The sequence below is a fragment of the Protopterus annectens genome, chromosome 1.part0, assembly GCF_019279795.1.
Source record: "Protopterus annectens isolate FY-2018-M chromosome 1.part0, PAN1.0, whole genome shotgun sequence".
Classification (NCBI taxonomy): Eukaryota; Metazoa; Chordata; order Ceratodontiformes; family Protopteridae; genus Protopterus; species Protopterus annectens.
In genome coordinates this window covers 653,240,884-653,266,322 of record NC_056725.1, presented here as the reverse complement: position 1 = coordinate 653,266,322, position 25,439 = coordinate 653,240,884, and the positions used below count along the sequence as shown (strand labels likewise).

Sequence of the window (25,439 nt, the reverse complement as noted above, 5' to 3'; positions counted from 1 at the left end):
ACTAAATGAAACACTGACATGAAACCACAGTATCTGTCATTGCTAGATGTGTGGACAACTGTGCATACAATGGCAGAGGTGTTGTTCAATGTAGGCATATGTACTATACATTGGAACAACACATGTGTGGTACGCAAACAGTACCACACAGTGAGCTGGGATATGGGCAGCCCACAGGATTCACCATTGTGTAATATGCCCCTGCAATGGGTGCACACATTGTGATGTGCCATCTGACAAGTCCCAGACATGTAGTGTTCCGGCTGCAATATTGTCTCACTATCCCATAATACATACCAAACATACAACCCTTTGTCTGCATAACCCTGTGGACAGTGACATATCTGACATCTATGGGTGTATGTCATATGGGACAACACAGACATGTGAGATAGACAGCCATCACAAACATTTGGCCAACACATGTTCACACATGGCCATGGAGGATGGCCAGAGACATGTAGCCACACAGTAGATGTGATGTGTATACACCTTGTTGCACATTGTCCACACATGGTCCAACTATAGCCTTTGTTGAATGTTTATACAGTTGATGTGGAACACTGGACATCCTAAAAGCCTGTGCACAGCTTGTGGAGGTGTCACTTAATTCGACCATATAAGATGTGTTGAACATCATGACTGTGTCATAGCATGACAGTAGTCACCTGTACAGCTTCCAAAGACATAGACACCACATCAGGCCACAGATACCGTACATTCCCCTTGCTGCTGTTGGACATCACTGTCAGCCATGCACCTTGTGTGTGTGGTACATAAATGTCATGTGGGACATGGTGTATTGACAAGTCTGCCATGTGTGGACACGGTTGCCAGGCAGCTAAGACATTTTAGTAGTTGTGCAGGGGTGTCATCCATAGGTCTTCCAGTGACCTGTCACATGACACAGCATGGTTTAGTGTGTATACACCTCAGCGATGTGGGTCACAATCCACAGTAGTTATGTAATGTGTATGCATGCAGTCATGGCTATGCATTGTGTGTGTATTACACACTGTATAGCAATGTAGATGCCTCATACTACCCTTCAATGCTCATGCACATCTGCTAAAAGTGCTTTCTAACTGTAGGGCATACAGACAACACTGCAATGTGATACCCATTACACCACTGTACATGTGTCAGGACACCATTGTGTCAGACATATATGCATGTCAATGCACACGTCAGCAGATTACATGTCATACTACATGTCAATGTCAAGGTCACATTAGCCATGTGTACTGTTAACCTGTGCTGGTCCACATGGTGTATCACAGGGATGCATGCTTACTACCATGATTGTGTGAACTGCATGGCTTCTGATATGACACCTGCTTGCTGTTGTGTGCAACCCAGGGAGGTATGCTAACTACCACTATTAATGTCTGATGATTGTGTGAACTGCATGGCTTCTGATATGACACCTGCTTGCTGTTGTGTGCAACCCAGGGAGATATGCTAACTACCACTATTAATGTCTGAGCTGCATGCCGTCTGCTGTATCACATGCATGCTGCATGCCGTCTGTCAAATCACATGCATGATGTGTCTGTGTGTCTGTGTGTCTATTGTAATGTAGAGTCTTTCTTTGCATTCACAGGTGATGTAGGTGCGTTACCCTCCTGCGGTCCATCTGATGTTAGTGTCCCCACAGATACTAGCAGTGATGAACATATGCATGAGGTACAGGCAGGGTTGTCAGGGGCTGAATCTGTGCCAATGGTTGCCATCCCAGCTATGTCTTCCTCTTCCCCGCACACAGTTCTCATGCCAACATATACCCCATCACCAGTGGCCATAGAGGAAGGACAGTCAGCGTGTGTTAGCTTGGAACAGGAAAGTGTGGTGGCTACAGAAGGTGTGTCTCCACACCATGGTGTCAGTGTAATGACTGCAGATGTGCCACATAGGCATGTGGCCAGTGCTGCTCATAGGAGGACCTCTGGCAGACATGCACCTGCAGGACAGTGCGCAGCAGCCGGTGTCACCAGACGCATGTTCCAGACTGTAATGGTGGCACAGGCACATGCTGAACAGCAGAACAGAGAAGGGCAGAGGCTTCAGAGGGCTGCTATCCATTCTTTAAACAACAACATCCAGGCATTGGCAAATGCTCAACAGCAGATTGCTGATGTTCTGGACAGGCGATTGGGTGACATGGTTGGAATCCTTGACCGTGGCATGGCAATCCGTGAGTGTGAGCTGTCTGTGCTGGAACATCTGGTAGGAGTGAGGCATAGGCCACGTGGACGTAGGCCAGCTACACCACCTGGTGCAGGTCAACGTGAATGAGCCACCTCACATGCCCACTCCCACAGTGCTGGTAGCAGTAGCAGTGCAGTCGGTGCTGCGCTGTCCACACCAGGACACAGCAGGCCATGTGGACATGGCCCTGGAAGTTCCCAGTGGGGACACAGTTCCAGTGGACATGTGTCATTGGACAGTAGCCAATCTGTACCTCTGCCTGGTAGTGCCCGTGCAACCCCTGGCAGGCACAGGTCATGTGGCCGTGGCTGGACACAGTAAGCTGTACATCCTGGTCTGTACAATCTGGAGCTGTCAATAATACCCCTGTGTAGGCCAGACACATGGCAGAACTGTGTGCACACATACACGCACACAGCAGAAACATCTGTAGGGCACCGCAACACCCACATGCATAATGACCACACATGTCCAATCAGATCACCGGCCCTAACCCACACACATGATGTCCTCCACTGGTGCAGCCTATGCCCCTGGCAAACATTATCACCCTGTGCATATGATGATGCCTGTGCCGCATCCCTGTCATCCACACCATCGGTGCAGGGGCATGTTCATATGGTCTGATGCACAGGGTGAACAGAATAGTGAGAAGTGTATATTACAGTTGTTGTGTACTGTTGACACACACCAGACATACCATGTAGTACATGTTTAGAATGCATTGTTATATGTTCACAGTATGTGTCTTGATAACAACAGTAACAGCATGTTGGTTATTATGCCCTGCTTCCCTCCTTAAGGTCTAATTGCATGTGCCATTACGTTACAGTGTTTGTAGCTAGAGTGCATTGGTGTATGTTCACAGTATGTGTCTTGGTAACAACAGTAACAGCATGTTGGTAATGATGCCCTGCTTCCCTCCTTAAGGTCTACTTGCATGTGCCAATAAGTAGCAGTGTTTGCAGTTTCCCATGTGTAACTGTGGAGTACTCAGAGGCATGTATGGCAATACCAGCATGCTATACATAGCCTCAACCTCACTGTTAGAAAGGCTACCATTCCACAGATGTCCACACATCTACTGATCCAGAAGTATGTGAGCTGTTTAATAGGCTACAGTGGCTAGAGACTTGACATCCATATCGGGTCACATCACAGGTATGGTGACATGGTGCAGGGGGTTTACACAGCGGTCTGGCTGATGTCAACGTTAGAGGCCAGTTGATAGCATGAGGCCTCACTGTGTAGCAGTAATACACTGTCACATTACAGGATGAGAACGCACACTCAATAGTGTTAAGGTGAGGACCCCTGCCTATGTGGTAATCACCTTCACAGTACTGTGCACCCACATGCCACGACACAGAGAATGAACGTGTACAGGTAGCCAGTAAGGCTGAGACCGATGGCATCAACAGGGTAGTAGACTGCATCACCATGAGGGGTTAGGGATCCTGTCTGTTCTGTATGGTAGCATACACCCTCACTCCATGCACCAGACAGCCATACATACATACATACATACACACACACACACACTGTGGAGTCCACAAACGTCATTCACATACAGATAGCTGACATGTGTGTGATACACACACCACCCCTGCCTACGTCTTGCTTTCTACACTGCAGTATGTACAGATCTCTACAACAGTGTACAGGAGTGTGTAACAATTGGGATGTATTCCCCACCATACGTGGCATATATGGTCACACAAGCAAACACACATCGCAGTACTGTGAATCATACACCTGCTATATGATGATACGTCTGACAGACATGCAGCTGTATTGGCCGCATTATGTGTACCAACGCTACCTTCAGCACTTGTGCTGCTATATGCACACGGGAGGATGTAAGTGTTACAGGTGTCAAGTGATGTACAGTTCAGTAACACCCTGACTGCTGTGTAGGTTGTATGTCTTCACCTTCAAGTAACCGTAACATAGTGTTCTGTTTGCACATGTAATGGTAGGATGGCTTGTGACACACCTGTGAGCTGTCTTCAGCAAACATCCATCTGTAAAGGTGGACCACCACTTTATGTACACACATCCATCCATACCTGATGTACATCCTACAGTACTGTCCATATTTCTCCATATACAGGTGTCAATGATGGGGCTGCATTGCAACTGCATGTTGTAGTTAGACACAGATAAATAACATACATCAGCTACTGCACATGCATGGTAGCTGCATGCACACCACTACATGTACATGTGTGTTGGTCCTACATTCCTGTCATGTAGCCATGTTTGCATGCATTGCAATTGGTGGACATGTGTGATGACATACATGACACATGGACTGTTGCATGATATGTTGGTTGTCATGGGTAACTAGTACAGAGAGAATGTTACCTCAGTCAACATTGCTACCTTATGTACTGTCAGCATGCAACAGCCATGGACCTACCTTCCATGTGCATGCGTGTGATTGCTGTAGCCACTTGTCTGCACGGAGGACAGCAAAAGCTATGCTATGTACATATGCGTTGTGTGTGTGTGTGGGCCATGTACATAGCCACTGTGATTACATGTATGTCATATACAAACATGAGTGTTTTTTGGTGTACAGCGACAGTCATCTGTTACAGCTGTGTAAGACCCAGGGCCCATGTTATGTGTAGAGCCGACCTGGTTATGAACTGTGGTATCATTGCATTGCATACCACATGATGGAACCCTGTCAGTACATGTGTAGTCTGCACAGTTGCTGTAGACCTATGTACAGTCCACTGGTCATGAGTAACATGGTGTTGTAGTAATGTATGGATTTGTGTTGCTGGTCCAAGGACATGGTGATGTCTGAAGGCTACATAGCAGAATGCAGCATTTACCACTGTGATCTGCACCTGAGACATCTGTGATGGCTCTTGAGTGTGTACTGGTCAGTACATGTGAGTGGCCTTCATGTACGTGGGGACAGTATCACCTGGAGTGGTCCGTCATGGTCTTATGGCCCACATGTCTGTATCTGAGGTATACGGTGGTAGTGCTATTGTGCACAACTGTGCCATATGCCAGGTGTTCCTCACTGCAGATATGTCTGTATTCCCCATTGTTGGATCTGGATTGTCAGCTGTGATCATGAACGCTATACAGTTAGCACTGACGACCGGTGTCAGATATATGTAGTGCAGCGTTCGTGTTAACAATGTTAACTATCGACACACTGTGTCCTTCCGTGTTTAGAATCCATGAGCATACAAGACAGCCCTTCGCTACTACTAAGTGTGTGAGCATGCCCAGTACGCCGTTGTGTAGATGGACACACAGTACATTCCAAACGGACGTGTGCTACTAAGTGTGTGAGCATGCCCAGTGACACCTTGTGTCGGTTATGTGCCTCTGTGTATGGGCATGACCATTGAAATCCTGTATAGCGATAGTGGTCATCCAGGCAACAGATGTCCATACCCCACGTCAGGATGGATTCCTACATTGAACACACTGGGACTGTCTTGAAGGGTGTACTGTCTGTGGCACATCTCGTATCAGTGTAGTGTTGTAATAGTGTTCCGTAAATAGGCAGTTGTCACGCTCACACCACTGCCATGTGTTTGTCTACGTCTACCTTGGGACAGTAATATGCTTTTACACTGCTCCCTCTCCATACATTCCCTATCGGCGTCTTTGCCTTTGCTGATGATATCATCCACCTAGAAGTATGCCTCTGGGAGTGCAGTGTTCCAGTAATCTCGGTAGCTCGTTCTGTAACTGCGTAATGCTGTAGTGTGATAAGGTAGTTAGGTGTATGTTCGACTCCCAGCCCTGCCAAGTGTGTGTGTGTTTCCAGCTGCCTGGGAACAGAGTAATGCTTTTAGATGGCTCACTCTCCATACATTCCCTATCGGCATCTTTGCCTTTGCTGATGATGTCATCCACCTAGAAGTATGCCTCTGGGAGTGCTGTGTTCCAGTAATCTTGGTAGCACGTTCCGTAACTGTGTAATGCTGTAGTGTGATAAGGTAGTTAGGTGTATGTTCAACTCCCAGCCCTGCCAAGTGTGTATGTGTCTCCAGTTGCCTAGGGACAGTGTAATGCTTTTAGATGGCTCACTCTCCATACATTCCCTATTGGCGTCTTTGCCTTTGCTGATGATGTCATCCACCTAGAAGTATGCCTCTGGGAGGGCTGTGTTCCAGTAATCTTGGTAGTGCATTCTGTAACTGCGTAATGCTGTAGTGTGAAAAGGTAATTAGGTGTATGTTCGACTCCCAGCCCTGCCAAGTGTGTGTGTGTGTGTGTGTGTGTGTGTGTGTGTGTGTGTGTGTGTGTGTGTGTGTGTGTGTGTGTGTGTGTTTCCAGCTGCCTGGGGACAGAGTAATGCTTTCAGATGGCTCACTCTCCATACATTCCCTATAGGCATCTTTGCCTTTGCTGATGATGTCATCCACCTAGAAGTATGCCTCTGGGATTGCTGTGTTCCAGTAATCTCGGTAGCACATTCTGTTACTGTGTAATGCTGTAGTGTGGCAGACTAGACAGGTCGGTGCTCAATTCCAAGGCATGGCAGGTATGTGTGTTTGGCAGTTATACCCTATGTGTTGGTATCTGTGGGTGGCTAGCTGCAGGATGTAGTCAGTGTGTTTTGTTGCTGACCTATATAGTGTCCACAGCCCACATATTCTGCCAAGACACTGGGCTGTCAACACATACATTCACCAATAGGTCCGGTGAGTAAATGTCAGCAGCCCTACTCTTACCCTTAATACAGTCTGACCCATGTGACCCAACAGAACACACATGCCTTGATAGTAACAACACTACATGATGCAGGTGGCACATGTAGTTCCCTTTTCATGCCTGTCTAATGCTTTGCTGTCATGTGGTCCGCTGTTGTGGTATAAATGCAATATCTACATATGTGTGTACATGTATATGTGTGTATGTATATCTATGTATATATGTATACAAATAATATATATGATATATGTAGATATAGAGAGATAGACATAGATATAAACATATATGTCTGAGGACATCAGCACTATTGAATGTTTGTGCCAGATGATCTGTACGTGATAACCTGGGATGTATGTATATCTGCCATGGCGTAGTGGTAATGCACATTGTCTGTTGTGTGCAGGGTCCCGGGTTGTAGTTGTGTAGACACCGGTCATTTTGTTGCTAGGAAGACCATGGGACATTGAATATGGTAATAGTAAGGCACCTGTTACCAGTTATGTACGGATCTGAGCAACACTAAGCAGTGGTTATTAATCTGGAAGTTCGGTATGGGTCATATAACTATTCATTAGAAGACTATACTATGCAGATGAGGTTGACAATAGTGTATCCCATTTATCCCCAGGGCATGATGCAGATACCTGGAGTGTATGTGTGTAGTTAGCCGGGTGCAGGGCTCGAATATAGTTGACAGCATGGGAGGGGGGTCAGGCATACTGTACGTACATTGCAGAACTGTGCCTTGGGAGTACTTCTGCCTTAGCACGCCTAAGCTAGGGGTGTGCCTATACCTGCCTGGTGACATTGGGAGGGACAACAGCAGTGGTGGGGTGGTCAGGGTGTATAGGCTGCACAAACAGGTGATGATCACTACAATCAGCAGATGACATGACCAGCCCACACCTGAACAGTACGGTAATGTGAGCAAGCAGCATACACACAGGTTTCTTCCGCACTCTACACCACCGGTGTATACCTGCGGGGACATTTCATGACAGAGTCCAACCAAATGAGAAGGGCTGCAGCAGGCAACATGGACCAACATGTGCAGGAGGCTGAGGGCAGTGAGGATGTGTATGCTGCCGAACATACCTTACTGGGGTGACATAAGACTTTATAGACCCAGGGTGACTTACCAGGGGCTACATGAGCTGGGGATGGTGGAGCACTATGGGGTGGACAGAGACCTCCTACAGCGGCTTGTTGACCTGTGCCTGCCACACCTGACACATCAAACAGGCCGAGGGAAACCCATCACAGTGGATACCACGGTATGTGTTGGCCTAGGTATACTAGCCACAGGTACCTCACACAGCACAGCTGGGGATATCATGGGGATCTCACAGGCATCTGCATCCAGAGTATTGCACCAGTTCACAGATGCCATGTCAATACATGCTAATGAGCACGTACATGTCTTCAACACACATGATTAGTAGACCAGCAATATGCATCTCTTCAACCACATGGATGACTACCGTGGGGTACTGGGTGCTATAGCCTGCACACACATACACATCAAAGCACCACCCGGTGAGCGGGGTAGGGCCTACAGTCACTTCAGGGGCATACCCTCCAACAGCTAGGCCATATGCAATGGCCACGGCATTAGACTGAATGTGTGTGCTGTCTGCCCTGGAAGCTATGATGATTCTGATATATGGCTTCTGACACAGCTGTACCACACCTTTGCCAATATGGACATCCCCTACAGTGTCCTAGTGGGGGATGCTGGGTAACCACTGGTGCCGTGGCTGATGACACCCATCAGCAATGCACACACACTTGAACACTCACACCATAATGAGGCGGATGCACAGGCAAGACATATAATTGAGCATGTGTTTGGGATGCTCAGTTCACGGTTCTGGTATCCGGACACATCTGGTGGAGCCCTGCAGTATTCACTAGCTACATGCACACAATTTGTTATGGTATTTGCTATGCTACACATTCTGATCCTGCAGTAACAGTTGCAGCAGGAACAGCATGGGGCAGGGCCACATGGCCCAACACCACTGCCAATGCCTGTACAGGCACAGTGTGACCTGGCGAAGGAACTACCTGAGCAGGGCCCAGTCGGCGAAAGGCTGTGCACAGTATGACCTGCCCTTGGCAAAGAGGCAACACAAGGCATATGCACTGACACAGTAGGTTCCCACAGATTTCCCCTCTCTGACCCACACAGTACAATGGATGCCAAACATGACACTACCTGTGCTCGGCCATGTATAGGAGATGCACTGTGTGCATTCAACATAGGCATACCTCCAGCACTGTCCTCAGGTCCAGAACACCCCCAGGGTATGTCTATCGACCTAAAATTGGCAGTTGTATTAGAATGTGTATTTACCCATTGCTATGGTATGTATGTGAGCATACAAGAGACTTTGGTGGCCGACTGTTAGGGCAGCAGACAGTACACGTCCATAGTGGCAGCATGACATCTGTAACACATACGGGGGTCACAATGGTGGCCAGTAGTACACAGGGTGTCCTAACCCACTGCAGATTATGGGCTGAACATCATGTGTGTCCGTACAGCCCACACACATTCCATGCAGCTGGATAGGTGTGGACCAATACAGACAAATGATATACAATGGCCTATGGATATGCCCAATGAATGACCCCAACCCCCAAAGACACACACAGACTACAGCAGGCCAGGCAATTTGATGTAGGTTGTGAAAGCTAGGACATCCAACACCACTGTGGTGGTATTTAATGCTGGGATCTGACATACACTGGTATCCCTCCAACCAGCAATTTAGGTAGGTCCACACACTGACATGGAGTACCTGGCATACCAGTACAGTAGCGGCAGATGTGTACAACTGTTAGCTGTGCCCCCGTCCAACCTACACATGTGTGAGTCATGTGCACCATCCACGGTGTTGTGTAGGACTGTGAATGCGGTTGGATGTCTCCCCACACTATGCAGACATGTAGCAACTGTCAATGCCACATGACCATTAGCTACCCTGCAGACACAGCATGACACCTGTCTGTGCAGAATGGAGGGGTCGGCAACACAGTACTGACTATCTGGACATGTGACACATGCGATACAGTTGTCCATACTTGGCATGCTCACACACATGATGGTATGACGGTAATGTCGGTCCACAACATGTGTAACAGTCATACTGGGCATGTTCACACAGTGAAACACAGGACAGCCAGGCATGCATACACCAGTGGTCTGGACATATCTGCCAGTACATTGCTATATGGTTGGATGACTGCGCTGCATGGTGTGTGTGTGGTCTATTGTCTGTACATATGCCATGGTCTGTTGTTAATTCACATGAGCTATGTGCGCAGGGTACTGCTACCAACACGTGAATAGGGAGGTTCTTTGTTTGTGGACAGACCGACGCCTTTGGATACGGACTGGGTAAAGCACATTCCAGCAGGTGGGAGCAGTTGTGCGTGGGTTTGCACAGTGTTAAGCACTGCTGACCTCTGGTTACAGCACCTTTTACCCATTTAGACTCCACATTTCTTTGACAGTGCACTACTGGCATACTGGTAGACAAACACGCTTACAGCCACTCGCTCACCAACATTTCTGCTTACATTTGTCACTCATGCTGGGTGTGTGCGATCCCTTGTGATGCGTATTACATCAGACTACATGACTACAGTATCAGGTATGTCTAACCATTTGGCGACGGCAGGCGTTCTACTGTACTGTACTGTACGGACTCGGCGGCCTGACGTAATCATATTATATGCGTGTTCCTCATAAGATCTGCTCCCATCTGCCTGATACATGGGAACCGATACTCTGCAATGTTGACATGTGAATATGATTTTGTTAATGCAGCTGATGTGATGATACTCTAGCCATTGCAACTGTCCTAATTAGGGGACATTCTCATATTCTACGTGTCTGTAGTGGTTGCTTGTTACAGGTCTTTTTATACCTGACACGTTGATATGTTATATGTAGTAGCATAAGCAACTTTACAGCTGCTAGACTACGCTTTGATTTGTGCTGATATGTATATTGCTGTACTATGCATGGCTGTAGGTATGTTCTGCCCTGGTTCGTCTGACATTTCTATAGATCAGGTCCCACTTTGGCCATTCAGAATGGTGGCGGCCCTATAGATCCTATATGTAGAGCTATCACATGTGTCAAGGCAACACATACCCACAGCCAGTTGTAAACTGACTACTTCCACGGTTTGCATACGTTAAGGTTATTCTTGTAGTATTATAATTGCTAATACTGTTTCCTATTACATGTAGCTGTTTCTGATACAACAAATTAAATTCTGACACCACTACACACAATATATGGCCTCCTTTCCGAAATCACAGGCCATGTGCCATAACATTCATTTTGCAGGACACAACTGCCCAGATGGGTGTGTCCCTCAAAGGCATACGGGTATTATGCTATCATCTACCTAAGGTGGTCAGCAAATTATGCACTTTCCATCACTAGCAGACCTCACATACTAATGGGGGGAGAATGAATACTGTATCAGGAACACTGCATAACACCCTGTGGGACACATTTAGACGATTGGTTCTATTAACCAAACACATTGACAGTCATAGAGCATATGTATTCATTCACGTTTGTCGAGGTACATGCCGTTTATGACTCATACATGTTGTCATCTGTCATTACCTGTATTCCGCCACCTGTCCACCTAATATCACTAGTTCTGAAAGTGTTTAGTTGGACCTTGTTACATTCTGATTCATAACTATGGACGTCCATGCTAATCGGGTACACGGCACTGATTTGGTCTCTATGTATTCCCCTGATGGTTTACAAACTATCCGGTAGATGTGCTCTTCAGGTTTGGGATGTATAGGCATCTGCTATGCCCACATAGGAATATTAATGAATTCCACTGGGCAGGCCTACTACATCTCTGCCAACCAGCACCTGCACACCTAAGCCCATTATTGCATACCCATGGTCCACCTACCTGGCACCACTCTACAGCACTCATGACAAATACTTACTGTGAGCGCAGCTGGGGTATGAGCACACCCCTACACATTGCTCACTCTCCCTATCTCGGGACACATGTCATACATTTTGTCAACCCATGTATTATCACACTTGCACAACCTACTGTTCCATGTACACCTACATCCTGCTCACATCGATGACAACAGGTTGACACATACACTGAATTTTTGGGGTCCAGCAAGGGACACCGTTATCCATGTTTAAAGTGTAGACCTTGCAGATCTCTCCCACTGCAACTTTCCTGCCGGTGTTTTGGACAGCAGCAGTGTATTAATTTTTATTGCCTGTCTGTATGTCTGACTGGCCTAGCTGGGCGGTGTGGGGGGTACATATATTTATTGGACCTCCCAGTCACATATGCCCGGGCTGTATATATGTTACCCCTAATTGCTGTAAAGTAACCTAGTTATGTACATATCTACAATGACATATATATTTGTTTTGTGTGTATGTGTATATATCAATACCTGTTGTTTGCGTGTGTATATATATATATATATATATATATATATATATATATATATATCTGTAGTATATCTTTGTGTGTATATATATATATATATATATATATATATATATAAATGTATATGTGTATATAAATAAATATATATATATATATATATATATATATATATATATATATATATACATACACGTTTTTATCTATATATACATCTGTGTGTCCGTTAACCTATACATTTCCCGGACATAGACACTTACACATGCGTATTGGGTTTTATCTCTGCTTCAACAGCATACTATTGTCTTAGTCATTATGACACCAACACTTCACTCCAGTGAACTTGTGATCAGTATACTGCATGTTATACAGCGGACAGATGTTGCACGTTTTTCATGTCTGGGGTGCCGCTGATAAGTGTGATGTGATATAGTGTCATTCGACCTATTACTCGTATGCGCAGACTTTTATTCCTGCTACTGTGTTTGTTTCTGTGCACATTCATATTATTAATGTTAATAGAATAAGTGTTTGTGTTACTGAGATTGTACATTAACATATTGATGTCTGCATGTAGTTGTGTCTTTCTGCTTTTCCTGGTTTGGGGTTGTCACAGCAGAACTCCGTTCCGCTCATGGGTGGCGTATAGGTTTTACGTGCTGGGCTGCCAGCCCTGATGCACAACGTCCGACAATGATACGCCCATTCACGCATGTCTCCACGCAGACGACGCTCTATCTGGGAATCGCACCTATGTACTAGCTGACCTCCACGGGCTGCTCCATTGCAACCAGCGCAACATACCCTAGCACTCCTGTGTCCATAATCGCATATCCATAGTTTCTCCAGCACACCTGTGTTGAGTTTCCACGCATAACAGCCATTATACACCTGATATCGCAGCCATGACACACCTTTACACATTGCCCTCTCCAGAGCGTTGGGGCCCTACACACATTTTGTACCACCTCGTGTATTCACAGGGTCCCCATCCATTCATATTTGCACATACGCGCCTTTCCGGGTGTTATGGATTACGAACGATTTGTGGGTTACAAGTGTAGGTGGTCACAACATGATCTACATTCCGTCTGTGTATAATGTTAACATAGCACATCAACGATGTTATGGCCACTGGTATAACCCTGCCTCTGGTGTGCATAGTGGTGCTCTACTCACACTTGTGCAGCTTTATCTGACATACACTGCAAGCACTTTATAATACCTTACTTGCTCTAGATTCCCTTCACAACCCTTATGTTTGCTTTCGTCTTTCGGTGTTCATTACATATATATATATATATATATATATATATATATATATAATTGCATATTTCTGTTATGTCTGTGGATATTTATCTATACACACATCTATCTATCTATCTATCTATCTATCTATCTATCTATCTATCTATATATGTAAAAGTTACAGCTGTACAAGACAACATACATTTGTTATGCTACAAGCCACGTACACCCACGCAGGCGCACTTGCATCTACTTATTCTGAGTTACATATGTTTACTGCCACTTCTTTGGGATTACATGTGCCTTATTCCTTATGAAAGTACCGCTTTGATTGATGGAATCCGGTTAACGGCCCCATGCAAGACACGCGGTCACCTTTACATGTATAAATGTTGACTTTAAAGCACAGAGGCATTCATTACACAATAAATTAATATGTGCTATAGTCGTACTTGAACCGGGAATGCCTTTACGTTAGGCAGATGCTCTAACCACTACACTATTGTTGTTCTGACTCATTTATATGTATACCCATGGTTCATAGCTACTCTGACATATGCCTCACCGCTTCCCTTACACAGAAGGCATCCATTCTCCTGTTGTGAAAACCTCAGTACTACACTTCCGACATTCCCTGTTTCCTTCTGCTCTGAACCCATGCTGCATGTCTACTCACTCCAAGGATATTCAGAACTCCTACGCTTATAGTCTTCACACATACGTGTGTTTGATTGTCAGGGTGTTCATGTGCTAGTCCGGGTTTAGGCTTGCCGATTGGTGACTAGAACTGCCCTGGCGTTGTTCAAATATCAGACATAGCACATGGACAGAGTTAGTCCAGATTTTAACATTATACCTGTCTTTACAGACGCAGGTGTTTGGGCACCTCTGACCACATTATTAGGTCGGCGCTACATAATATAGGGCGGGGAGTGGTTCCACTACAGTGTTTCTGTTTTAAAATGATCTTTTATATGTTGAGGCATAATGACATAAAATGATAATTTTGATTTTAACAGGAGGCCAGGCTAATTGTATATTATAGATAATTTTGCCAATAGCATTCTCTAAAAATTTTATGAAAAATGTTCAACCATTTTGCATATGTAGGATGTTATATATGCAAACAGCAAAAATAACCAAGAACAGTTAGTGATTTAGAGACAGTCCTGTGGAAAATGGTCAGTTATTAAAGTAATCAAAATCTAGTACCTACATATCGCACCATGATTATGCTTAGAATCCGGACAAAAAAAAAAGAAGCTTTGTTAAATGATAACCACCTTTATGACATAAGAAAACAACATATTGTTAAACACCTTTCAGCGCTGGTAAGCTCTAGTCTTGCACTACAGCATAACAGTAAACAGTGCCAGCCACCACAGAACAGAAGTGAAAAGGTAAAACAGCTTTGAAAGCTGTAATACACTTCCTTGTCACACAAAAATGAGGCAAAGTAGAGTGTCTAACACCTTTTAAAAGCCATTCATTCAGAGACATTTCACTTCTGGCAGCTGTCTGTAAGGCAGGGTTAAGCATTTTACAACATTAAAAGCGTAAGTTAATTGCTCTGTGTGTTCTTTACATGGATGCTAAGATTTATCTCTTGAGTTTCACTGAGTTCACCTTTCAAGATGACATTTTCGACATCCATGTCTCAAACACACAATAACTTGGTTATAATTACATACTCAGTCATAATCCTTGGTATTATCGTCTTGAGGAAGATGACATATTTTCTCTACCCTAAAGTTTTGGGCACAGATCCACTTCTGCAAACATGCAAAACATCATTTCATTACAGAGACTACTCTCTCTTTTCATGGCCCCAGACTATGGACATCACTCCCCTCATATTTCAAGATAATTCCTCTAATCCCATATTCCACGAACATCTAAAACCTCATCTCAAGTCTCAAGCTAAATGCAAATGCTTTCTCTGGACATATAATGTAATAATCACAATACCCACCACACACACTATATTTTTCTCTTTAGTTTCTTTCTGTCATCCATATTATACATATGTAAATACTGCATATATGTTTGATTTTTGATGTGCAATTATTGCTTTTTAATATGCTTGTCTTTTTTTTTGCATGTTTTTTTTTTTTTTTGTACAACTTGGCTGAGACAAAAATTTGTCCACTGGAATCAATGCTCTACCCTAGCTAACAAATTAAAAAAAATTGGAGCATTTTAATTGTTTCCTTACCCTTTAGAGATACAAACTGATTTACTAAACACAATGCAAACATATAATTATCACAGGAAATTCATAACATAATACATAAACATAACATAATAATAGTAAGTTTATACCAAGCTGACTAGCAGTAAATCAATTAATACATGTAGATAGCAACTTGCAAGTAATGCCTTGAAAAAGACTCTTACTGGAGGCCTTGTGCCTCATTTACATTCAGAATGCCTTGGTTATATTCTGGGTATGGATAAACAGGGATAAATACACATAATCTAGAGAAGTATTACACGAGATAACAGGCCAAGCATCTTTTTAAATTTGAGAGTGAAGACTTCCAAACTAACCCCCACACTTCGATGCATAATTTTATTTATAAAATGGAGATGTGTTTAAGGAAACATCTGCAAATACAAAGATACACCCTGCATTATAGTATACATTGCAATTTTTCACATTGTTTTCATATTGGCTGATTATCGGCAATGCCTATGCATGGTATAGGGTTGCATATAGGCAATGGTGCAGAATTCTGCATTTGTATGGATTTTCTGAAACTGAATCCAATAATTTTCTAGTGGAATGAGATTTAGTATGAGAGTATAAAGGTAAATTCAGGCAGTGGTGCAGGCATGAAGTTGACAAAATTGTGGTTTACTTTTCAAACCTCACACCATAATGGCTTTGTTTCTCTGATGCATTTATTAATGTAGTCTTTGTCTTGTATTATTGATGTAGACATTGATAGCTTCAGAAAAAAGGGTAAAAACTTACCATTGTATTATTTCATATAGGTGAACTGCACTGTTAATATAGAAATAACCCATGGATGGGTGTGAATAATGTTGGATTTGTCCACTTTTAGCATGGTAAACAAAGCCAGTTGTGGGTAAATCAGGATTACCCACACCCAGCCATGGGTTATTGCAATTATACAATTAACTTATCTAAGAAAAAAAAAACGTACTTTTCTTAAACAATGTCTTTGCATAATGGCGCCATTGTGTTCTTCCACTTTGTTTTCTTATTCTGGGGCTTTTTTGACGTACTGTGCATGTGTATGGGGTTTACATTCCCATGCGTGTGCAGTTCACCAGTCCTTTAAAAAGGAAGCAATAGAGAAAGGAAGATCTCTGTTGCTTCTTCTTTTTTTTTTTTATAAAGTAATCAGGACACATTGGAGGTATGAGAGAGACAAGACTGAGAAATGAAGAAAAATCAGGTACGTTTCTTTAGTTTTGCATAAGGTACCTGATTTTCCTTTTAATTTCTCAGTTCCATCTCTTTTGTACCTCCGAACTGTCTGGATTTCAAAATGTATTATTTTTTTTTTTTTTTTTGGTCAAGAAATCTAAAAAGCTGTAGTATATATTAATAGAAGAAAGTCCGGGAGACCAGACGTTTTTCTATTGGTATATGCTCGATTTACAACAGGCATGCTGGTTGGTCTGCCAATCAGTGTGCTCATTTTTGAATGTTAATGGCCAGTCATTGTATAATTTTTCTTTTATCACAGTCTTCAAACACAGACATATTGGCTAAACCAATCAGGATTCAAGGCTATTCCCACCTATTTAAGAAATCCTTTTTGATGTGCATGCTGTTTCACCATGTTGGTGAAATATGGACAATATTCATACTAAACTTTCCAGAAATATTTATAGTTATTTTATGAATTAGCTTCAAAGCAACACCCATCAATTGTTTAATGTAATTAAGAACTAACCTTCATCCATATCACCGGAGAACCTCTTCAGAATTCTGCCTAGAGGTGTAGTTTCAAAGAAACTCATAGGACATCTGATTACTTTTTCAAATAGCTGGTTATGGAGTCTGGAACCAGCCTTGATAATACTCTGAATGTAAAAACAGAAGATTAGTTAGACTTAGTTTCACTAAGCATGTCTGCACAGACATTATTTATAAAGGTGGCCTTTAAACAAACAAAACACTGTCATATATCATGTATGTGCTGTTAGAAAACTAGCTAAAATAAAAGACAACTGTTCAGAAAGTTGTGCATTTGGTATGAAAGTACTGATGAAATTCTGCAATATACGTCAGTGGGGTAAATTAATCTCCCATTGCAGTGAAATATGAAAGTGAGGGATAAAGTCTGAAAGGTGGCCAAAACCACAGGTTCTCTAAAGTTTGTCTTGGTTTCATTTGTCTCAAGACTGAATGTAAAAAGGCTCACTGCAAAAGACAAGGTGTGTTTTACAATCAACACGTTAAACTCTTTGGGAATCCCAGAGGTGTCTAGAATGGAAGTGGTTAACAAGTCCAGATATCAGGCATTCTAACTGTTCCAATAAATGGAAAGTAAATTCCCTTTCAATTGTTGCTCATTTACTTAAAGATGCATTTGGTAAGGATTTCTCTCATGCAGTTGTTTGAAACAATACATTGCATCAATGACCCTCAGTTATGGCTATCCTTATTTCTCTTTGTGTGTTTCAGCCATGTAAGTTTAAAGGAGCTCCATGGAAGCTCCGTCTCTGTTTACGACAGAGACAGACAACACGCCACCGCCTAACCAGCTAGCACTTCAGCGCTCAAGTTCACATAATTTAGGGGCTAAACCGAAGATAGCCCAAACCAACATAGAGCGTTTTTTACCGCTCCCAGTACAACAGCAGCATTTTGCGAGAGGCAGGTCCAACAGCAGGGGCAGAATGAAGAGGAAATACTCGGGAGAACAGCAGTTCCAGAGAGGGAGAGCAAAGAATTGAAGAACTTGACGGTTAATCTTTCCAAATATAAGTTAACCCCCATAGATGAAACTTTATTGAATCGTGGCTTAAACTATATTCCAGCTCAGGTGAGTAATCTGCCTGAATTGTTAACTGACTTAAGACTCTTCATACGGAGTTTGTCTCTGAAATTATTCTTTAATCAGCAGAGTAACCCATTAGACTCCACAGACAATGAAAGTCATAACAAACTTAATTTCAAGAAAAAGAGCGTGTTTACACCTGCGCCATCACCAGTAGCAGAGTGTTTCTTGAGAAGCTGCGAGAATGACTTTTATAGGTACTTCTATAATCATAAGCACAGTGCTCCATTCTTTAACACCTGTACCAAAGAATGGGACAGTATATATGGGTTGAAACGTGAGAGGGAGTTGGTTATGAAACCAGCAGATAAAGGAGGGGCCATTGTTTTGTTAGACACAGAAGTCTATATTATGAGCATGTTAGAGCTTCTGAATGAAGCAGCCACTTATAAACCGATTTCTAATATGGAGCTTGAAAAGGTGGTGTATGATATACATCAAGAGTTGTATGAGTATGTTATGTCCAGACAGATTGACTATGAACTATACCAATACTTTTTTGTTGAGAAGCCCAAAATACCTTACATCAAAGGGCTTCCCAAAATTCACAAGGGTATTTTTCCACCACCCATGAGACCTATAGTGGTTGGGCAGGGCTGGGCCACAGAGACTCTATCTGCATATCTAGAAAAAAGGTTGAGACCTTTAGTATCTGAAACTAGTTCTATTCTTAAGGATACTTATGATTTGTTAGACAGCTTTGACAAATACCCTATTGATTTGGATAGAGTTCAGTTGTTTGTGACCTTGGATGTGAAAAACCTTTTTACCTCAATACCGAATGACTTTGGTCTGGAAGCATTGAGGTATATCATTCATACGAGCAAGAGGTTTGGTAACAATGATGAGATCTTGCTATGCGCCATTATGGAATTGGTCTTGACGCATAATGTTTTCAAGTTTAGAGACCAGCTCTATTTACAGCAGTGGGGGGTTGCCATGGGCACCCCCTGCGCTAACACGTACGCAAATTTGGTCATGCTCCATTGGGAGCGTACCTTCTTGTTCAATAATGATTGGTTTAAGAAGGTCAGTCTATATAAAAGGTTCGTGGATGATATACTGATGTTTTGGCATGGGAGCAATGCTGAACTTTTGACCTTTGTGGAATATATGGAATCCACGACAGGATTCCTGAAGTTCACAGTTAATTCATCCACTGATAGGATTGACTATCTGGACCTTACTATATACAGAGGAATACAGGGGAACTTGGAAACCACTCTGTACAGGAAGGAATGTTGGAGAAATAGTTTGCTACAATACAATAGCCTGCACCCAAGATTTGTGTTCGACAGCATAGTGAAAAGTCAATTTACCAGGGTCAGAAGGTTATGTAAGACAGAGTCTGAACTGCATAAACAAAGCCAGTTCCTTTTAGAATGTTTTGAAGAGAGGGGTTACGATAAACGTAAGACAGAACTCATCAGAGATTCTGTTTTATTGGGTCAGAGTATGCAACAAAGTAATGCCAGAATATATGATGGTTCGAGGGGGAATAGGAGGAATTTTGATAACACCAAGGTGAGGTTGAACCTTAGATATACTAGTGACATCAAACACATTAGAGATATAATAAGCAAGAACTGGCATATTTTATTGACTGACCAACGTATTATGAAGCTAGTAGGCCCAGTACCCTCCTATACTTATTATAACAGCAAGAACCTTAAAAGATTACTATGTGTAGAACCCAGTCAGACAATTAGACCGAAGACATCTAGGGGAGATGCTCCTGGCACTTTTTCTTGTCAGAGATGTAACATCTGCAAGTATATCACATTGGAGCAGATGTTTACACATCCTACTCTGCCATATAGGTTTGAACCACGATTTAAAGCTACATGTGAGGATAGAAATTTGATATATTTGGCTGATTGTGTGATGTGCAGCGCTTTTTACGTGGGGATGACGACGAGATCATTGAAGGAAAGGGTGCAAGAACATGTCAATGATATTTTGAAGAGTGATATAAAGAACGCCCTTGTGAAACATATTACGACAAATAGGGGACACTCTTTCAGATTCAGGGTTCTACAGAAGGTGACACCTAGTAAGAGGAAGGGGACATATTCAATGACCTGGAACAAGTGGAATTGAGTTGGATTTTTAAACTCAAGGCTCAACATGAGCCGGGGTTGAATCAATATGTGAGCATTAGGGCCCCTTTAAAGGCACGTTCACTCAAATAAGTGGTGGCTAAGGTACAGCTATTCTTTTGTGAAGTACATCTAGGTACACATTTCTAGTTGTGAAACAGGAGTTTTGATTTAACTATATGTACATGTTCATGTTGACAGTACACATCTGCATATTCATGGAACGTGGATTATATCCCTATTAGATTTTTCGGGTGAATGTACTTTGTATGGGAGTTGGACATACCATTAGTAGGTTATAATATATACACACACCTTTAGATCTGCACGTGTGGTATATATAGGCTTGCATTTCAGTTGTCCATACCATAGTAGCATAATGTACATATAGATGTTCTAGTCCTGATATTATATGTTTTTACATGCATTCACCTATAAGGGAGCGTTATGTGAAGTTTGAGGCCACAGGTGGGGTTTTAGATAGGCTTTGTTTTGTTTCATCTTGGAAAAGCCATGAAGTTAGAGATGTCATCTATTTGATGGATGTGCCCACAAAGTTGGTTATAACAGTCCAAATGAGGGGCCATGGGTTACCACCCATTTATATAGGTTGTTACCCATTATATATGTATTTGACTCTGTTTTCAGCGGATGAGACATATTTAGATCTGTATATATGTTTCCAGACAGCCTGATGTATTACAGTGTAGATTTTAGCTATGACTTTATAACTCATTCATTAGGCTGTATCTGACACATTTTTGCAAACTGTTCCTTATTTATAGGTAATATATACCCCGAGCCATATATATAACGGGTGATGATGTTTTTCCAGCTGGTGGCTGGCGGTTGTTTTTCATTCACTAGTGTTTTTTCGTTTGCTGGTGGCTGACGAGGTTGATACATCTAAGTTTGATACATCTATGTCGGATATATAGATTCTTTGTAATGGGTGATCGGAATATCAGAATTTACTTTGAAGTTGACGTCTATGTTGTTGCGACATATTTTTGCGACATAGTTTGGCAGAGACGTTTAGTGTTTATAGATGGAAAATGAGACAGTCAAGTATTTGTCTGTTCCTGGATGGTTGTATACAATGCACATTTGCGTCTGGATGGTTTTTATGGTATCAGGCTGCGATAGTATAACAGCAATTCCTTCAGCCAGGGCGCCAACGGATGTATGAATTTGTGATCCCGCTGAGGCGGAGTAGCGGTTAGTTATGGCAGCTGGACATAGATGGCGATTATGGGAGACGATCGAGTATGGTATGTGGATGGCTGAAGCTGGATATTAACAGCTCATTTTAGGGCTCTTCAATATTGTTTGTAGAGTTTTGGATGGAACTCTTAATATCATGATTGATAATTTAGTGAGAACTGAACATGACTTCAGTATGAGCTGATAGGTTCCATATATATACCTAGCGATTTATTATAGAGTGTTAGATCTCAGTTATTGTGGTCATTGGATGTGGATTTTAAACTATTTTGAAGGTATTGCTGAGTAAGCCGATGGGTGATTTATGTTTTTGCTCGTGTATATGTATCGCTGCTGCCTACGTGCATTGTGGCTGTTATGGTTACGCGTTTTTTCATCCTCCTTTTTCATCCTCCTTTTTGCTGTTAAATACATATATGTTTGTTATGATGCATTGTTTATTATGATGCATTCCGTTTTATTATGATGCATTTCTTACTGCATTTTATGAGATGTTTGCTTTTTGTCAGTGTGTATTTTATGCTTAAGAGAGTTTAACATGATCTCTAATCTCAAGTTGTATCTAAGTCTGATGTTACTTTTATTTTTATTTTTATATATGTTTTAGTCATTTTGAATAGTTTTCAAGTTGATGAACAATGTATCAGAAGTTTTCAGTACTGCAGAATAGATTACTTAGTTGATTAGTTGATTAATTAACTATTCATTTGTTAATTGTTTAATTAGCTGCACACTATATTGGAGAGGTGTGTCTATTTTAGAAGGTATAAGTATTGTATTTTAGAACTTAATTTTGTTTAAGGATCTGAAGAAGCGTGTTGTACACGCGAAAGCGCTTGTCCAATTTAAGTCCGATTAAAGACCTGTGATTTTATCCATTTATTGTGGTGGTCTGTTCCAGTTTGTCTTCAGTACGTTTGGTTTTGGTGTTTGAAGCAGACCTTTAGGCAACAGCGTCTCCTTGTTGATACATACAGCTTTATATTTTGAGTCGCTGTAGCCACACGATGGAGAGTCAACCCGTGGAATTAGATTATGTACCGAAGAGGGTCGACTTGAATATGAGATGGGAAACACTAATGGATAAGAAAGGGAATCCATTCTTGTCTATGGAGTTGGCCAATGCAGATGCGGAGAACAATCATATTAACGTGGAGAATATTCATGACTTCAATGTGAGTCTTAAAGAACTAGAAAACACGCTATATAAGTTACAGAGACTTACATGGCAAAGAAGGCACTTTGAAGCGTGTTTACACTTCAAACTAGTGCCGAGAGGTATGAGGGTTCTCTGCATGCCTACCTATGGCAATAGCCATCCAGACCTACTAAAAAGGTGGCAGCAGATGAACCTTGAGTTGAGTTTTGGCTATATGAAGCTACTCATAGAATACTTTACTCCTCAGGAAGATGAGCTGAAGAATAAAGCCGAGACGCTTTACAAAGATGTCTTAGAGAATTTTAAAGGGGCTATGTTTGAGCAACGGATAGATTCCATACTCAATCAAACCTCTGCATATGGAGAGAGGCTGCAACAGATTAAAATGCGTAAGTTACAACGCGATCATTTCGATTTTACTAACAGCCAGGTTTTCGTTTGGCCCAGGAATAGGAGAGACAATGGCCAAACACCGTATACTAATCGTGATGTGAGTGTTATGAACAGCAATCAAATTGGCGTTTCCCCTTTAACTGAGGCAGCTATGAGAACGGATGTTCCGGTTTCCTCCATGGAAGCTCCGTCTCTGTTTACGACAGAGACAGACAACACGCCACCGCCTAACCAGCTAGCACTTCAGCGCTCAAGTTCACATAATTTAGGGGCTAAACCGAAGATAGCCCAAACCAACATAGAGCGTTTTTTACCGCTCCCAGTACAACAGCAGCATTTTGCGAGAGGCAGGTCCAACAGCAGGGGCAGAATGAAGAGGAAATACTCGGGAGAACAGCAGTTCCAGAGAGGGAGAGCAAAGAATTGAAGAACTTGACGGTTAATCTTTCCAAATATAAGTTAACCCCCATAGATGAAACTTTATTGAATCGTGGCTTAAACTATATTCCAGCTCAGGTGAGTAATCTGCCTGAATTGTTAACTGACTTAAGACTCTTCATACGGAGTTTGTCTCTGAAATTATTCTTTAATCAGCAGAGTAACCCATTAGACTCCACAGACAATGAAAGTCATAACAAACTTAATTTCAAGAAAAAGAGCGTGTTTACACCTGCGCCATCACCAGTAGCAGAGTGTTTCTTGAGAAGCTGCGAGAATGACTTTTATAGGTACTTCTATAATCATAAGCACAGTGCTCCATTCTTTAACACCTGTACCAAAGAATGGGACAGTATATATGGGTTGAAACGTGAGAGGGAGTTGGTTATGAAACCAGCAGATAAAGGAGGGGCCATTGTTTTGTTAGACACAGAAGTCTATATTATGAGCATGTTAGAGCTTCTGAATGAAGCAGCCACTTATAAACCGATTTCTAATATGGAGCTTGAAAAGGTGGTGTATGATATACATCAAGAGTTGTATGAGTATGTTATGTCCAGACAGATTGACTATGAACTATACCAATACTTTTTGTTGAGAAGCCCAAAATACCTTACATCAAAGGGCTTCCCAAAATTCACAAGGGTATTTTTCCACCACCCATGAGACCTATAGTGGTTGGGCAGGGCTGGGCCACAGAGACTCTATCTGCATATCTAGAAAAAAGGTTGAGACCTTTAGTATCTGAAACTAGTTCTATTCTTAAGGATACTTATGATTTGTTAGACAGCTTTGACAAATACCCTATTGATTTGGATAGAGTTCAGTTGTTTGTGACCTTGGATGTGAAAAACCTTTTTACCTCAATACCGAATGACTTTGGTCTGGAAGCATTGAGGTATATCATTCATACGAGCAAGAGGTTTGGTAACAATGATGAGATCTTGCTATGCGCCATTATGGAATTGGTCTTGACGCATAATGTTTTCAAGTTTAGAGACCAGCTCTATTTACAGCAGTGGGGGGTTGCCATGGGCACCCCTCGCGCTAACACGCATAAATTTGGTCATGCTCCATTGGGAGCGTACCTTCTTGTTCAATAATGATTGGTTTAAGAAGGTCAGTCTATATAAAAGGTTCGTGGATGATATACTGATGTTTTGGCATGGGAGCAATGCTGAACTTTTGACCTTTGTGGAATATATGGAATCCACGACAGGATTCCTGAAGTTCACAGTTAATTCATCCACTGATAGGATTGACTATCTGGACCTTACTATATACAGAGGAATACAGGGGAACTTGGAAACCACTCTGTACAGGAAGGAATGTTGGAGAAATAGTTTGCTACAATACAATAGCCTGCACCCAAGATTTGTGTTCGACAGCATAGTGAAAAGTCAATTTACCAGGGTCAGAAGGTTATGTAAGACAGAGTCTGAACTGCATAAACAAAGCCAGTTCCTTTTAG

The 25,439-nt window shown here is 42.4% G+C and overlaps 1 protein-coding gene across 1 annotated transcript in view; it reads right to left on the bottom strand.

Moving 5' to 3' along the window:
- ABCC5 (ATP binding cassette subfamily C member 5) overlaps positions 1-25,439 on the bottom strand; it is a 608,550-nt gene that overhangs the window by 248,148 nt on the left and 334,963 nt on the right. The window contains exon 20 of the mRNA XM_044061975.1: positions 17,546-17,675. Coding sequence (XP_043917910.1) covers positions 17,546-17,675 — 130 coding nt within the window. The remainder of the gene's footprint in view (positions 1-17,545; positions 17,676-25,439) is intronic.